At 39.2% G+C, this 17559-nt stretch overlaps 2 protein-coding genes across 2 annotated transcripts in view; one reads left to right on the forward strand and one right to left on the reverse strand.

Annotated features, from left to right (window-relative positions):
• The window catches only part of homer3b (homer scaffold protein 3b), a 50112-nt gene extending 39822 nt beyond the window's left edge, over positions 1-10290 (forward strand). The window contains exons 9-11 of the mRNA XM_061034016.1: positions 2962-3072; positions 4378-4458; positions 6426-10290. Of these exons, the coding sequence (XP_060889999.1) occupies positions 2962-3072; positions 4378-4458; positions 6426-6611 (378 nt within the window). The 3' untranslated portion in view covers positions 6612-10290. The remainder of the gene's footprint in view (positions 1-2961; positions 3073-4377; positions 4459-6425) is intronic.
• Positions 10291-10934: 644 nt separating this feature from the next.
• Positions 10935-13013, reverse strand: uba52 (ubiquitin A-52 residue ribosomal protein fusion product 1). The gene is made up of 5 exons (XM_061034028.1): positions 12878-13013; positions 12324-12435; positions 11930-12016; positions 11321-11423; positions 10935-11087 (listed from the first exon to the last, which is right to left on the reverse strand). Exons 2-5 carry the CDS (start codon positions 12424-12426, stop codon positions 10994-10996), a joined length of 387 nt encoding a protein of 128 aa, XP_060890011.1. The 5' UTR covers positions 12427-12435; positions 12878-13013; the 3' UTR covers positions 10935-10993.
• Positions 13014-17559: the final 4546 nt, after the last annotated feature.

The following is a 17559-nucleotide window of genomic DNA, read 5'->3' on the forward strand; positions in this document are numbered from 1 at the left end:
GTGAAAGAAAAGGGGACACTTGATATTTGTCTCAATGTTTAAAAGTTTTCTTTTTAACAGCTAAACTTCTTGCTGTATATTCATGAAACGTCCTTTACAGAGAGCCGTTCCTTGTACTGTAAAATACAGTAAATAATACATTTACAGGCCAGGGCTCGACTTAGACAGCCACCATCTTTCTTTCTTTCTCTTTCTTTCTTTCTTTCTGTGTTTGTTTGACCTTTTTCAGGCCCCTCCTCCCATACATACCGTTAATATATAAATATATAAAATGCCATTGTGTTTTTTTGACTCTTCTGTCAATCTAAAAAGATTAAACATGGCTGTGAATATTTATGTGGATAGATACCCGAGTTTTTACAGCTTGATCTCTTCATGTGGAGCTCGATTCATGGAGGTGGAGCCTCTGGGGACAGATGCTGTCACATACGGTGGGATATGAAGGGGTTGATTCCCCTTGGATCACGTGGACCCCCCTTGAACCTGCGGCGGTTTTTCTGATGCTTGGCTTAGATGTCATGTGACGTAGTGTAGAATGTATAAAAGAGCCACTTTGAAATTGCCTGTGGGAAATACTGAGGAGATGGTAAAGTGCTGAAAATGCTGCCTCCATTCAAACACAGATTTACATTACACACACTGAGCTGATGCAGATATCCAGTGTGAAATTAAACAAGCATTGTTTGTTCCTGCATCAACAACTTAAAACATTTCAATAAGGAGGTCAAGAGTTATTCAAGTGTCTTATTTGAATTTTTCAGTTTTCTGCAAAGAAAAGCCTTTATCAGTCGGTACGGGGGCGAGCAGCATTGCAACAACGTCTCTGAATACGATTATAGATTCATCTGACAGTTAGACACTGGAAGAGTTGGGTCTATAAAACTACAATAATTAGTATGGCCATGCAATGACTTGTTTAGTCCCAGTACCTCAACAACTCCAAACTAGTGACTACACCATCACAGTGCACTACGAAAAACTATATAAAAAAAAAAAAAACTTGATGCGCTGAAAATAAAGTCATTTGATTAAAGTGCAGATACAAGTTAAATGTTAAACTCTTTATTTAAGGTGATTTAGTTATTAGAAATAACTGTGTAAAAGAACAACAGTATCCTGTCAGCTGTGATGTCTAAAGTCGAGTCACTGATTTGTGACACTATTTGATCCGTTTAATGTAATTGGTCCAGTGTTCAGAATATTAGGACTGTCATATAAACCCTTTTTATTTCATTATCTAAAAAGACGCAATGTAACGTTACACCACTCTCGTTTAAACACACAGATTCCTGACAATGTATCCATGTTTTCAGAGGACACAACAACAACATGAACACAATTCTCTAATTCAACTGCACAAGTTGTTTCGACCCTCGAGACACAATTAGATTATTGTCTTAATCCGATGTTTCTCAGAGCAAGCAAAAATTAGTACATAGATTTTCTTTTGTTGTAAATGAAGTCCAGGGAGAATCGAACCTCCAACCACTGCTGTGTTTGTGTTTTGCTCAGACTCTCCAGAGCTTCAAAGCCCTGAAGGATTACTGAGCAGTTACTCTGTGAACCACAAACTTCAAATCACAGCATGGTCGGACTTCAAAGGCTGAACAGTTTGCCCTTTTTTAGTCAAACTGTCACTCACTGTCCTTCTTTGGCCTTTCTGTTAATGAAGTGGGTCAGATTTGGAAAAACCTTTTTCATGTTTTTTCCACCAAGTCATTTGCCTCCAGCAAATTTGATGAAAGATCTCAAGGCAAGAGAAAGCTTTTTAACATATAGAAACCTTGTTTCTGTGTGTGTTGATGCTGCCCTAAGCTTTCATTTCCATTCACAAGGACTGAGGGGTCATTTTTGTTCTCTGGTTGTAGAAAATGAGTTTTGTATAATAATTTCAAAGCCTTTTCATTTTAAAACGGCTGAAATAAGATCCCAGTGCATCATTCTCCTCATTACAATTCTGCCCTTCATTTTCTTTCTTCCTCTCTCTCTTCTCTCCCTCTCTCTCCTTCTTTCAATTAAATTCAATTAAATTGAAATGAGCTTTGTGTTGCCTAAGCAGTACAGAAAACTTGTGATTTTCAAATGATGAGTCAAATATATACAATATACTATTTCATTCTTTCTTTCTTTCTTTCTATACATCTAGTCTACCGATTACTTTTATCAGTTGGGCTCCAAAAGTGAACCTTCTTGTTTACGTGGGAGACTTCATTCATTGTATTTAGTGTTGTGTCATGTTAGATATGACTTGTGTATCTTTCCGTCTGCTTGTTAATAAACCAGGGACAACATCCCTCCAGCAACTCATGACTTTCACTGGCTCCTCCTCCCCTGCTCTACGTTTCCTGATAAGTTACCTCCCCATTTCCTCAGATGATGCTGAATCTGGGATGACAAAGCTTTTACAGTGGCTGCTTCTTCTCTAAGTACACACCCTGCACCCTTTAAATATTAAACAATAAATTCCACCTGTTTAAAGGCTTAAAAAAAACCTCTTTAATAATAAATTATATAATACATAAATATTGCATTATTTTATGATGGGTTGTTTATTTTTTACCCTGCATGTTTCAGTGATGTAGATGTTAGTTTCTCAGTAGCTCCACCATGTTTTTTTTAACCTGTTTTATGACTTGACCCAGATCTTTGGTTTTGAGCACAATGTTGTGCTAACTTTGCTTCGTGGTGTATGAATGTTTTGTCTTTTGTTTTGAAAAATAGATAAAAATATTCATTATGTAAAGATTAAATGTGCTAACGTTGGCGCAACCTTCATTTCAAATTGTCAAATTGTTCATGTGTTTAATACTTAATAAAACTGTAATTTAAAAAGATCTAAAATCAACTCTAAACATGTATTACCCTTAACATCTACAGAGAACATTGTCCTCATGGATATGTTAGATTGAAGTTTGCCTTAAAATAAAGTATGTATTAACTGTGTGTGTGTGTGTGTTTTAGGTGGCGGAGCTGGAGGCCCAGCTGGGCCATCCTTCTGCCGTCCAGACCAGTGGAGAGGAGCTGAGCCGCTCTATGGAGGAGCTGGAAGTCCTGCTGAGCGCTAAAGACCAGGCAAGACACCAGCTCACTGCATACTGTGATACACACCGTCCAAATCTAATGACTGTCCTATAGAGAACATTGGCAAGCTTTCAGCTCTATGTTCACACTGAGGAGACAACACTTCCTTCAGCATGTTCATGTGTCACTTAGAGGTGTTTTTTTTTTCTTGTTAACCCCTCCCTCTCCGATTGTAAGCCCTGCCACCAGGTGGGGGAGAGAGGTGGCTCCGCCCACTCAGGGATGTTGTTTCTTGGGGCATAATAATTTTCACAAGAGTACAACTGAAGGAGAACCAACAGACTTTCCAAAACTAAGAAAATATATTATTTGGCCTAAAAAGACGAACAGATAACAACAAATTTGAGATACTTAAGGTGAAGCAGGAAGGAGAGTCAGGGGACGTGTGGATGCAGGAGGGGAGGATGGAGAAGAAGGATAAAGGAGATGGTTCCAAGGAGAGCGTTTGTTTTGGTCTGAAAATCTGCTCTGATAGGGAAGTACTTTCTTTGTGAAAGTGCCACTTTGAGTATTTGTTCCCTGAATCATTTGAAGGTTTTTAACCAGATCTTTCTGCTTCAATAACCTTGTTTTTATCTAATCTATTATCTCCATGCATACTGTTGGAAAATTAAAGCCGACGCTACAGAAGGCGATGACTTTTTTGGCTTCTATTTGTGCTCTTTGGTTTCATCTTTCTACTCAGAACATAATTTATCTTTGAGGCTCAGTCCTTTCCTGTTGAATCACAGGATTGGTCAGACGGAGAGCGTCTTAGAAAGAATGTCACAGAAATAAATCCTGCAGACGTCCAGAGCTGCCGCCTACATGTTAAATGAAATCAGTGTTCTCTGACTCACCTTCATTGCCGTTTTCTAAGCCTGCTGTATAAAGACTTTTTGACACACCACCTTGAGAAAATGTTTTGCCTCTATGAGCCAACTTAATGTCCATCAAATGTCTTCTTGGCAAACACAATGGAGATTACAGTGAAATGTTCCTTAAAGCAGCTTTCTGCTGAGTTTAATTTTCATAACCATGTTACACCTGTCATTTAGAAAAGTTCCGCTCTTGGCAGCTAAATTTGTCACGTTTGTAAGCGTTCCCCCAGGGGGGCTGAATCCCCCTGTTCTTACTCTAAACATCATGGTGTCCCCCCAGTCTCATCAGCAGCCTGGTTTATAAAGAAAGCATCGTCTTCATTATAGTGCAAATCAAGATATAAATGTTCTATGTGCTGACAGACAGGGGCAGTGGATGTGTAGGAGGGTGGTGTGAACACGATGTTCTGACAGTTTGATGTGTTTGTATTTTCAGGAAATACACAATCTACAGAGCAAGAAAACAGATGTGGGTGAGCTAGAGAAGGAGAGAGAGGAGGCCATGCAGAGACTGCAGGTGAGCTGACGACAGGCAGCGGATGTTGTTTCTCTTTTCAGTAAAACTGGAGCGCTCAGTCGGAGTAACTTTGCTTTACAAGTAAACTGAACTGAACAGGGAGCTGAATCTGCTCGAAATGTATTCACGATCAAGTGATGATATGCACACCTGGAGAACAAACTGTACACTCCATACATGATTTAAACATTTTTCTTCACAGGATTATTATTTACAAATAATACAGCAACAAGAGATATTAATACACAACAATAAACATGAAGCTAACGATGTGTTAGTTTATTAGTTAGGCTAGGTTGGCAGTGAACAGACCATTAAAAGTTTAGAACTTCATTGAAAGGGTTAGAGAAGGGTTGTTGAGAAACCAACAAATCCCTTTTCTGTACCACTCACATTATTCAGAAACATCAGACAAATATTTAAATGAACAACCTTACATTTTAAATATATACTGTCAATAAGCCGTGGGATTGATAAATACTTAAAAATCCTTTGTATTACATTTTTTATGTCATCCGTAAGGAGAAAAACTTCTAAACCTTTTGTTCCAACATCTTCACACTCAGGAATTTCTCTCTTAGATAGACTTTCACTTCTTAATGAATTGGACTTAAAGGTGCTACTGATGGGTCAGTGCAATCCTTTTGTTTTTGCTAACATTATCTTGGACTACTATACTAGAACTAGTGGCTTTACTGGTTTCTACTTTGCAGCTAATTTAAAAGTGGTGTCATATCTTTATAACATCATTCTCAATTTGTTTTGAAGCAAAACAATTCTTAGTTTTTCATCATGCTGACCATCACACATGCTGTTATCTGTTGTTCTCTAAACCCCACACAGCAACACAGTCCACTGATGGAGAGCCACAGCTCTGATTACATAACTATGAGAGTCGTAGCACAGCTCAGACCTGCAGCACAGACTCAGTACAGCTACAGGTGAACTGAAGACTTCAAGGAGAAAACAAATTGTACTGATTTTCCATTGTTACTACTGGAGGTTACACCTGATGCATATTGCATAGCCTTTATGAGGTCTTTCATCATTTTAAATGGGGGTGTCAGTCTTCAATTATGTAAATCAATATGTGACCTTCACTGTCCTTGTGTTCATTCTATAATCTATTCATTGGTATATTTGCCATGCAAAATAAACTCATACAGCACATTCTAACACATTTCAATTTGCTGGTTAAATAGTTTGAAACAGTTAACCCCTAACCTGCGGGCCACACTAGGTTTACGAGACCCAATTATCTGGCCAACACTGACCCCTCTCATAAAGTTAAAGTGTAAAATAAAGGAAACAACATATGTTGCCCTCATCAGACACAGAAAACTTGATCTTCTACATCTCACACTTGACCTATTTAGAACATGCTCTGTACAGTGTGCCCCAGTCCCAGACTAGCTCCCCACCACTCCTCAGCAAAACATTAAAAGCTGTCCTACACCAAGAACAACAGCACTGAAAGAGCAAACAAAAATAACAAGAAAACAAAGTAGTTCAATTCAATTGGATTCAATCTGTTTTGGTTATTTTAATGGACCATGCCAGTGGGAAACACACACGATTGCATACTGCCAGTTTAACTGAAAACTTTAAATGTATGACTTGTTTGTCAAAAACGTTGTTAACTATGCTCTTTCCAGTTGTGGTCAGGAAACTCTTTAAAATTGATTTTTTAAACCCAAAAATGTTTTTCATGTTAAATAAATATTAAATAAATACATAGATAAAAAGTTTGTGGGAAGAAAGTTGTATTGCAGTAAACTGCCACACAAGGAATTTAGCATTTGTTTAATCCTGCAGAGAGAATCATTTACTTCCCAGGTGCCTTACTTGCATTGGTTGCTCTTTCAATTTTCAGAATAGAATAAAAAGTAATGCACAACATCAACAAATCTATGCAGTCACTTTGAAATACATCCAGATAAAACAACTGTATTAACATGTGTCTGCAGGACCTGGAGAGACGAAACAGTGAGTTAGAGGATCAGGTCCAGAGTGCTGAGAAGACGCTCGCCTCCAGCGAGGAAGAGCGGGAGCAGGCGGAGGGTGAGGTCCGACGAGTCATCGAGGTTCTGGACGTCAAAATCTGCGACCTTAAAGACCTGAAACAGAGCCTGGCAAAACTCATCGACAAGTAGCTGCAGCAGCAGAAATTGGGCTGCATCTCCACAGTCAGCACAGGTTGCACTTGCATTGTGTTATCCCGAGGTTTGAGCAGAGCAGAAGTCGAAGCAATACGGAGGAGAAAGTACAGGTGTTTACCTTCACAGATCTGTTTTTTATGATCAGTGCTGGTATACAGCAGATATCAGAATCCTCTCAAAGGTGCTGTCTGCAGAATAAATCATTGATTAAGTTAAACTGCAACCTTGTTATGATTATCTCAAACAGTACACTCAAACACTGCTACTTGTTTTGTCCGTATCACACTTCAAGCAGCTGCATGACCTTTAACTCTTCTACACCTGATGAGGAAAGGAAGATTTTTACACCAGTGTTTCACTCTTTTCTACATCTGCCATCACTGCAAACTCTGAAAGCTGAAGATCCGTTGTCTTTGGAGCAACAGCGCCCTCCTGCTCTTTTTGTTGCCATAGCAATTCAGATTTTTTTCTAAATGTCACCTGATGGATTCACAATGCATCAGGCAGAGAAGTGGCTGCAGTGATGGTCTTATCATTTATGTTTATTATACTGAGAAAATAGTTTATTAATTGCAAAACTACACAGCTTACCTTTAAAACAGGATTTGCACCAAAAGTAATAATAAGCTTGTTACTCTGCAAAAGTAGATTGTTGTTTCAAAAGGTAGCGAAATATCAAATACCGGTACTTGTTTGTTAGTATATTTTTTTGTTTTTTCTTAACACAACCCACAGTACTTACTCTCATTGAATTATAGTGGAAATAGATGCAATAAAGCTCTGAAAGAAGTTAAGAACACGAGATCAAAAGCCTTGACGTGTTAAATAAAAGCTTGTGCTGCTCTGTTTTTTTTTGGTTTGTTTTTTACAGCAGACCTAGACGTCTTGTCTCAGTTAAACTTCAGTCTAGTAACAGCAGGATGTGAGATGTTTTATGGGCTAATAACTCCTACCAAAAAAACTGTGCTAAATCCTTTTTTTTTTCTATGTTGTTGGACATTTGTAGACATGTCAATGTTTGTTTCTGCAGTTTGGCTTCAACACATGACAGTTACAGCCTGTGGCCACCACATAGTACAGTATATATTCCGGTAAGACCAATGCTTTTAGATGTGCATTATTCCATGAAATTATAGATATCAGAAGTAACTTTATGTTAAGACAACTAGTAAAAATGATATCCATGTAAAATGTCTGCTTTTGCACAGTAACAATCCTGAGCCGTAGTGGTGCAATCCTTCCTTTAACACTGTGGAGATGCACCCAAAGAGAGTTGGGTCTTAAGGACACATTGAGACAAAGACCCTGAATAAAAGTAATCTACATCAGCAGCTTGGACTGGCCTCACAGCAGCCGGATCATCAACAAACAATTGCAACAACCTGCTCACTTTCTGTCCTCTGAGGATCGCCAGCGTACCAATGGGTTTTGTTTCTGTTTGAGGAGGACTGCTCTTTTTCACACACTATTACTCCTGTTCATTGATGGGTTACATTCACGCTTGAGGTGTGAAATCAACAATATGTTGTGGCTAACTTGCTGCTAAACACCACACTGACAGACAGATCAGTATGTGAAGGAAAGGTCCGGATGTGTTACTGCAGAAAGTGACGATGCTTTTCCGCCCTAATGTTGTTGAACCTGAGATTGCACTTGTTGTTTGTGCCAAGTTTAATTTTGTTTACATTTGACATTGTTCACTAAAGGATGCAGTTCCACTTTATGTATTTCTTTTTGCAGCATTTCTAACACTTATCATTTTAACATAACAGTAATAAAAACCATAGATACAGGCTCAGCAAATACGCAGGGCATAGATCACAAAGAGAGCGATGCATGAGCTCTGCAGATGCCCCGAACCTGCCAAGAACTGTGAAGCCGTGTGCGTGTGTGTGTGTGTGTGTGTGTGTGTGTGTGTGTGTGTGTGAGTGTGTGAGAGAGAGAAAGAGAGAGAGAGAGAGTGTGGAACCTGAGACTAAATCGACTTATAAAGCACAATTGCAGTAGTTTTAGTAAGTTGGTACTAAATTGACTTGTTGGTCAGCTTTGTATGTGAACCTCTGATGCACAGTAGCTATCGATCTTTACTTCTCAACCCCAGATGAGTTATTGATTTCTTCTCATGACCGTAATATAGGAACAAATAAGGTGCAGGCCTTCACAGCTGATGATGCTGTAACTGCTAGGATCATAATAATACGTCAAAATATGATTCAAACAGGTCATAATGAGATATTTACCAGTAAATGAAAACTACCACATAATGTAGTTGTATTCCATTATTACCTTAGCTTTAGTAATTAGCATTATAGCTTTGAAATGAAAGGCTTGTACCTTCTTCTATAAATGCTTACGTTGGATTTGTTCGCTAAAATAGTTGTAAAAAGTTATAATATTACTGGTTTATCTATTAATTACATAGAGGTTTACTGTTGAAGTTTCAATAGTTTTGACAAGTTACTACACAATCTGAGAGTTCTGACATCAGCTGCTGTGTGCAATGACATTAAACTAGCAATAAAATAAAGCATAGATGCCTGATCATATAATACAAGTAATCTGGTGGTAATGAGGGACCTGTACAGCCTGTTTCTTCAACTTTACAACTTAATCATAGATGTTTTCTTTACCATTGATTAGATTATGATTGCAACCAGCCTCAGCATGAGCTCCTCACCGTTAATGTTAGGAACACTGACTTCACAGCAGCCTTTTTCCAGAGTGTAAGAAAAGTACACTAATACTGTGCAAACATCAAGATTAGTTCATCCAAGCACAGAAACCAGAAGCAAGAAATACCTCTATATTTCAGCCCCCTTTTTCCCCAGAATCAATAATGTATTAAATTATTTTACTAAAGAGTAGTAACACCACATGTACTTCTTTAAGGTACGCTGTTTGCGTTTTACTCCATAAAATAATGTGAATTATATATTCAGCATTATTGTCTATCCGAAACTGATTAATAGAGAACTCCACTTTAAATAATTGAAATGATGTCGGTACCTGTTGTTGAAAAATGTTACAATTGTGCCACCAATTTGTTTGTTGCATCTTTAGAAATGGTTATAGCTGCAAATGGCAAACAATCTTTATTCTGTTCTTTTTGTTATCTGTATTTGAATATATTGGGGAGCTATTAAGACAGCATTCTGGGCAATGTAGTGAATCACCAGCTGAAGCATGATTAGTGGGCTGTGGAAGGATGTTTTTCACACCACAAAAGAACAAAACAATAAACAGCATCAAACGTTGTGTTGGAACATCTGTGGTTGGTCTTCTCCCTTAACACACTGGAATAAGGCCTTTTTTTAAACAACCAGTCAGCTTTGAGAGAATGCAGTACCAAAGATGCACAACTGTAAACTGGAATAACACAATTCCTGTATGATGCTGAAGTTCATCTCCATTAGATTATTTAATTTAGCCTGAGTGTAACTGCTCTTCGCTCACTGTGGAAAACATTTGACCTTACAGTGAGACTTCAAATACCTCAGAATACTAGTTAGTTCAGGATAGTTTCATTGAAGTAGTTCAAATGTTCATGGGCGTCTCTGAGCTCAAGTCCCACTGAATTTGAGAGCAGGTGTTTCTATGGGATATGACAATGCTAGATGAAGTCCTTATATTTGTACAGATGTGTTTAACATTAAAAATCAGTCATGCAAAGTCACGGCTGTGGTCTTTTCTGTAAGAAAGGTTGTTTTGTGTAAATTAAATTCAGAATGATGTGCATATTATGTTTGATACTTTTTCCTAGGCATTTTAATTTTCCAAGAATGATCGGAAGATCAGGCTGATAAGAACACTGCAGATTGCGTTGACAATGTAATATGTTGCAGCACTGGTAAGAGTGCAGGTGGTAGGAAGTGCATTGAAATTCTATGAGCATAGATGATAGGCAGTGGTGCTTTCAGTGTCGTAGTATTGGCAGAGTGCAGCCTCTTCTGGCATTTGTTTTCTTTAGTGTAATGTTAATCATGCACTGTAGACATTTATTTTGTTCTGCTTCACAGTCCAGTGGATTCAAGGCTGACAAACAGTTTGGTGCCAAATTTAAAGTTGAACTCAGGTTTACTGAATTACCAAGATCCCTTAGAGAAGACTTCTTCAAAACAGACCTCTGACTTCCTTCACTGCCCAGTCATCTCATTAGGATATTTTAATTTGGGAACATTTGATAAACAGTAACTTCAGCTGTACCTGTCCATCTCATCTAGTTCAGTCGGACGTTGCACCTTTTCATGCTTTTAAAGAAAAAACATTCAGCCCAAAAGATTTAACTTGCGATAAATAATCCAAATCAGACAAGCAGCACCATTTTCTCAAATTTATTTTAACACAAAATGGCATAGACAGCCGATTCCGTAAAACGTCTACTTCAGCTTCTTCTTGGGGCGAAGGTTGTTGGTGTGTCCACACTTCTTCTTGCGGCAGTTGACAGCACGAGGATGCAGACGGGCATAGCACCTGAAAACGAAGTGTTCTGGTGTCAACTCCAAACATAAAAGCTCTCAAAGTCAAAACTTGTTTATACAGTTTTTGGAAATTCTGGTGAAAGCACTGGCAAAAGAAACTCCTCATATGGTGCTATTTACAGAGGTCTTGTCTGAACCTTTTAATCTAGCGCTTCATGGTTTTATGAAAGTAGAAATGCCACAGTAATACTAAGACAGTTGGTTATGATTATATTCCCAACTTACTTGCGGCAGATCATCTTGTCGCAGTTGTACTTCTGGGCCAGCTGTCTGAGAGAAGGCTCAATGATGCCACCACGCAGACGCAGAACCAGATGCAGAGTGGATTCTAGAGGGAAGTGAAGCCAAATGAGTGACTTAGTTCAATCACATCCACAAACGGAACAAAAGAAAGCCTTTCCAAACATTATCTTAACACTAAACAAGTACACTGCACTTATAGGACTCATTACATTTGATTATTTAAGTCACACATAATGGTTACATTATCATCCTTAAGTTATAGACAACTTGTTTAAGCTTTTGTAACTAAATATTTCTCACTCTGTTTTTATTTTATTTCAAATTAAAACAGAAACAGGCAATGGGGAAAAAATACAAGGAGAAACTCTAAACACAAATTATTCAGAGGCTGTATGTTCCCAAGCCTGCCCACAAGTTCCCACTCACCTGCCTGTGTTGTGTTCCCATTCCTGCCTGTTTATACATGTCTCTAAATACATATATATACACATATATACACATCCTCACAAATATTTCTCACTCGAGGTCTAACAAGACAGCTGTCTTTGACTTACTGACACATTTGATAGATTCAAGTGTTTGAAAACTTACCTTTCTGGATGTTGTAGTCAGACAGTGTGCGTCCATCTTCCAACTGTTTGCCAGCGAAGATCAAACGCTGCTGATCAGGAGGAATTCCTGGAAACACAACAAAACTTTAACACACCACATTTAACAACAAACATGTGAAGACATTAAAGTGAAGGGGACTAAACTAACTAAGACTAATGACAAAATGACAATTATGGATTTAATACAGACTGACATTTATTATACCCGTTTTATCTAACCATTTATTTAATGCCAAATTAATTAAAAAAAACAAAAAGGTATGATGAGAGTGTCAACAAACGAGCCAGAGGACTACATGCAACTTTAAAATGGGAATATAAAATACAAAGTTTGGTGTTAAGTGATATACTTTCAGGTAAATGTGACAGCTTACCTTCCTTGTCTTGGATCTTTGCCTTGACATTTTCAATAGTATCGCTGGGCTCAACCTCGAGGGTGATGGTTTTCCCCGTCAACGTCTTCACGAAGATCTGCATGTTTACAGACTGAGACAGAAAACTGATGTTAGTTAAAGTCTGCTTAGCTTAAGCTACCAAGCTGACCGAGAAAATAGATGCTGACGTGTTTAAAAATCACGCCACCGATGGTCCTATGCCATCAAATTTCATTAAGGATGAGGTGGTAAAATTTTATAATGTACTAATTTAGCTAAACATTAAAGATTTAGGAGGCTTTTAGTGAGTAACTTCGGGTGTTAGCTACTTCAACGTTACAACATGGAAGTCTGCGGGGCCTCGCCACATGCGTAACGTTAGCGTGCTGCTAAATCACATTTTACTTTACCCCCTGCCTTAAACCTGGGGGTCAGTGTTACTTAATATACGATAAATGCCCCGAATAATTACTTGTGTGATGTTTTTTTGGCATTTAACATGATGAATTCTGCTAAAAATCGAGTAATAAGTACTAGACCAAACGTGTACCCACCCGGCCGCTAGCTGAGCCTCAACGAAAAGAGAGCGGAAGAGGCTGTCGTCACATTTACGTCACATCCGTCGGCCGGGGTCTCTCGTTTTCTTGGGAAGTTATCGAAGTAATATCATAGACTGTCAAGAGTAATATGTACAGTCTATGGAAAACGGTATGTTTTACAGTTATATTTACACGTTTATTTTTTATATTTTAAAAATAACTTTTATAAATTAAAAAAAAAGCACGTCGTCGCTGCGATTCTTGTTAATATGTCGAATTAAAATAGTGGCAATAAATTGCTATTCTAGGCTTCTGCTCACTTAGGCTATAACAAATTCATAAAAATGATAACTAAGTTCAGCGAAGAATGAAATACACAGGACGTGATGTTTAAGAAATCGTTTGTGCCAATAGGTGGGGAGCATTTCACGACATTCGTTGAGTTGTTGAGAGTGGTAGACGCTCAACATTAGTACCTGATTATGCCGCCAGGTGTATCAATCAATCACTCAATCAATTTTTATTTGTATAGCGTCAACTCATAACAAGTGTTATCTCGAGACACTTTACAAAAAGCAGGTAAAGTACCTTACTCTTTGTCTTTTAACATTACAAAAGAGCAGGTAAAAATACCTTACTCATTGTTATGTTACAAAAAGCAGGTAAAATACCTTACTTATTGCTATGTTACAAAGATCAGGCCTATCCATCATGAGCACTTTAGCAAAGCAGCAAAAGTTACAGTGGTAAGAAAAAACTGCCTTATTAAAAGGCAGAAATCTTCGGCCGGATCCCCGGCTCATGATGAAACAGCCTTCACAGGCCTAGACTGCGCCGGGCTTGGAAAGGGATAGGGGGAGAGATGGGATAAGATGCAGGAAGTGGGAGAGGGAGCAAGGGGGTGGGGGGAGGCTAGCCGTCCATCAACAATACGGTGGGGGGGGGGTTGAATCTCCCTTGCGTAAGGCTGGTCTTGCAGCCTACCATGATGTGTTTGAGGGTCGCTGGAGTTGGGCAGAAGGCACAGGTTGGATCCTCGCCGTACCACTGACGGAGGTTCTTTGGTGATGGAAGCACATCATATGTCGCTCTGATGATGAAGCTGATCTTGCTTGCTTCCATTTCCCATAAATCTTTCCAGCTTATCTTCCTCTGCTCCACACCTTCCCACTGCATCCATTGCCCCTGTTTGGCAAGAGAGACCGCCTTTGCACTTCTTGCGGCCTCCTCCTGTCGCCGCACCTCCTCGACCACCAATGTCCTCCACTCTGATGTTGTGGCCTTCACTTGTCGTAAGGCCAAAGCCTCCTCTTCGTTGCTGGACTTGCCCCTCGATGTCTTTGTGCCTCAGCGCTGATGAAGCTTGCTGTAATGCATCAGATGGTGTCCACTTCCGGCCAGTTACCAGGGATGGCACAGCAGCACTGATGGTCTTGTATCTTGAGTCCCTCAATGTCATCTGGAGTCTTGTATTCCTCTGTTAGACTAGTAAGAGGTAGTTCCAGGACCCCTTTGCCGTAGAGGCCGATGTTAGATAGACATCGCGGGACACCGAGCCATTTCTTCACATATGAAGTAATGGTTCGTTCCATCTTCTCCACAGTTGTTATTGGGGCTTCATAAATGGTCAGTGGCCACATTGTTTGAGGAAGGAGTCCAAATTGTAGGCACCATGAGCTGGTGCTAGATCATGCTTGTATGCTCCCAGCACCCTGAAAATCCTGGTGTTCCTACTTTCTGTACAGATGTATCAATGTACTTGTTTTTTACCAGATAGGTGGACAGCCTTTGTGATACAATGCTGAAAAAGATTTTTCCCTTGACGTTGATATTGGCCGGAATTGGCTGATGTCTGACGCATCCTTTTCTTTAGGTATTAGCATGCCGCCAGCCCTTTGCCACGCCTTAGGTATTGTTTGCTTCTTCCACACCACCCTCATGAGCTTCCATGGAAAGCGTAACACATCCGGTGCATTCTTGTAGAGCTTGTATGGTACTCCATCTGGCCCTGGAGCTGATGCTGCTCTTGCTCGCTGGACAGTGTTCTCTACCTCTTTCCATCTCAGAGGGTCCAGGTTGTGTAAAACTTGAAAGGGTCTTTGTAGAACCGTGTTCTTGTGTGTTCTTTCTTCTTGCGAAGTTTCCTTAAGTTTTCTGCTTTTCGCAAGGTTGCCAATCGGCTCTTGATGTCCACTTGGACTAGCATGAGACCTTCTCTCTCTGCGTCAGTTGCTTTTTTCCATTGCTTTTTTTAACTGTCTCCTCTCTCTGATTAGCCTCTCAATCTCCTGCTGCCTCCTGGACTTCATTGGTGTTGGTAATTTCTTTCCACCTCTCCCTTTGCTCATCCCAAACCACTCTTCTCCATAGCTGTAAATTGTGTCGCCCATCCTTTCAAGCTTTTCCGCTGCTGTGCCAACTTGTTGCTCCAAGATATGTATAAGGTCTCTGTTGACCGTTTCCCACTCTTTCTTTTCAACAGCTTTGGGCCATTTCACATGTCTGCTGTTGCAATGGTAAAATATGTCTAATCCTACAGTCAAGCGGCCTATTTGTGCAAGTATGACAAGCAGTGTTTTCAGCAGCTCCCATTATTTTCAATAATTGGCTGATAATTAATCCGTACTTTAACTTGACTAAGAGTTTAAATGCAGGAATTGATAACACATTTTAACCACAATAAACATTTTTAATATCCCATGGAGTATTATTACTTCTGAGATAGCAGAAGAAACAATTAGCTAGTCAGTCTGATTTTAAATAGACCTTGTGTTACACCACAAAAAACGGCTGTATAAACTTGTTAATGTGTATTCTTAGTTAAGACACGATGACCTGTGGTACTGTCAGCTTTAGACAGAGATGATATAATGGTTGTGACCTTTTTATGAAGCTTTCCTTTTTCAACGTGACTGTTGTCGTGATATCTTTTCTCAGCCTTCCTCCTTTTCAGTGAAATGGGTGAACATGTGATTGTAAAAAGGGTCATTCGGCCGGTCCTCTGTCTGCAGGTCTGTGCTTCAGGAAAGTCTCCCACCACAGGACTCAGTTTGCATTTAATACACATGAGCTGTAAAGCAGTTGATTAGACCACAGCTGAAGGTCTGTTTAGCTCACTTTTTACAGATTTGTTTGACCTCTTGTGATTTCACAGCATGTTTGGGCTGGGGCTGTCAGGAGGTTTAATGTGTTTTTAGATGTACAAACTGATGAATGTATTATTTATTTTTAACACTCTTCAGAAGCTGAACTTGTTTGATGTTGAGTTTGTCCTCAAACAGATTTATCAAAGACTTATATCTTGGATACAGATCACCAAAACTGACTATCCCTTTGAGAAGCAGCAGACTGACTCAACCGTATAATTGACTGGTAAGGGCAGTAGCAGCATTTGTTCTCAGAAACAAATACCACAGTTGGTTATAGTCAGGGGTTTAACAAAAGTAGTTTGGTAGTGTGAAAGAAATAGTTGGAACACCTCAGTTAATGTAATACAAAGGCTGCCTGTTTGACATCCTCCACGATCGTCTGTACGTTTCTGTGGCCCGTCAGCACCACCTACAAAGAAGACTACACCACCTGAATTTGCAGGGTCAAGCCACCAACCAGTTATTCACTCATTGTGCATTGTATTGACTGTTCTAACCCAACTCTCTATAACGATTCAAGGGTTGTTTAACTTTAATATTGTTTGTATGTAGGTTTCAAATATGCTGTTGATTTCAAATCACTAACAGAGGTATTTGTTCTGATTTTGTATTTTATGTATTTGAATCTTTTCTGAGACTTTTTGTCAATTAGTAGTTATAATACTAAAATCACATGCTCTTGCTAAGACAATATAATAGTAACAAATACACTGCACAGCTTAAGGCAAAGAGAGTTTATGTATTCAACACATTTCAGCAACAAGGAAATTCAAAGTGCTTTACACAAGACGTCAATACAAGTAAAGAAAATAAAATAAAGGTGTGACACTCTTGTCAGAACAAACATTTCACTTATAAGTAAACTGTGTATCTAAATGTATTCTGTCACAAATTATTTCAGTCTTTTTTGTGTTTTTTCTAATAAGCTGATTAAGAATGATCTTAATTTTACCAGACTGACGAATAAATATACTTCTATCAATACAATCAGTACAGAAGCCATGTTGAAGAAGTGTGCAGGTCCAGCTGGTTTAGACATGAACCTTAACCAGAGATGTAATATTCAGGCCAAGAAAGGCAAGTAGCCTTGTGTTTAACTGTCCTACTTCCAGCTTATTGACACCATCAACGCTCACTGCTAAGAGAAGGTTAGCATCTCTTCCACAGAAAGATTCTCATTCACTCCTTCAAGCATGATTGACCATAAAACTCTACAAAAACAATCTGTGTTGTAGCAATAACACAGCCTTGACCCTAGATGAAGCTCTGCTGGTATGTTGGCAGTCAAACAGATGTAAATAAACTGAATCGTCAACCTGGCAAAAAGGCAGTAGGCCAGGTATGAGCTGCCCCACAGAACAAATCCAGGTTGAGGTCCAAGGGTTGCATCTGCAAGAATGTGCTGAAATATTTAACTTTAGTTGAGAGAAGACAGCTCGCAAACTTTTTTGGTGCACTTGGTCATTTAAAAACAGTCAACATAAAGATGTTAGCAGATAGGTCCTGCTCAAGGAAACGCTCCTAGATTGCAACAATGATTTTGCTAAT

This window comes from Labrus mixtus, chromosome 3 (assembly GCF_963584025.1).
Source record: "Labrus mixtus chromosome 3, fLabMix1.1, whole genome shotgun sequence".
Classification (NCBI taxonomy): domain Eukaryota; kingdom Metazoa; phylum Chordata; class Actinopteri; order Labriformes; family Labridae; genus Labrus; species Labrus mixtus.

Bases quoted from the DNA above. Each gene is read 5' to 3' on its own strand.
- uba52 (XM_061034028.1), bottom strand. From the start codon at position 12,426: ATGCAGATCTTCGTGAAGACGTTGACGGGGAAAACCATCACCCTCGAG. The intron at 12,017-12,323 runs GTAAGCTGTCAC...TTGTGTTTCCAG, and splicing joins AAAGATCCAAGACAAGGAAG to GAATTCCTCCTGATCAGCAG. The intron at 11,088-11,320 runs GTAAGTTGGGAA...CTTCGTTTTCAG, and splicing joins GACAAGATGATCTGCCGCAA to GTGCTATGCCCGTCTGCATC.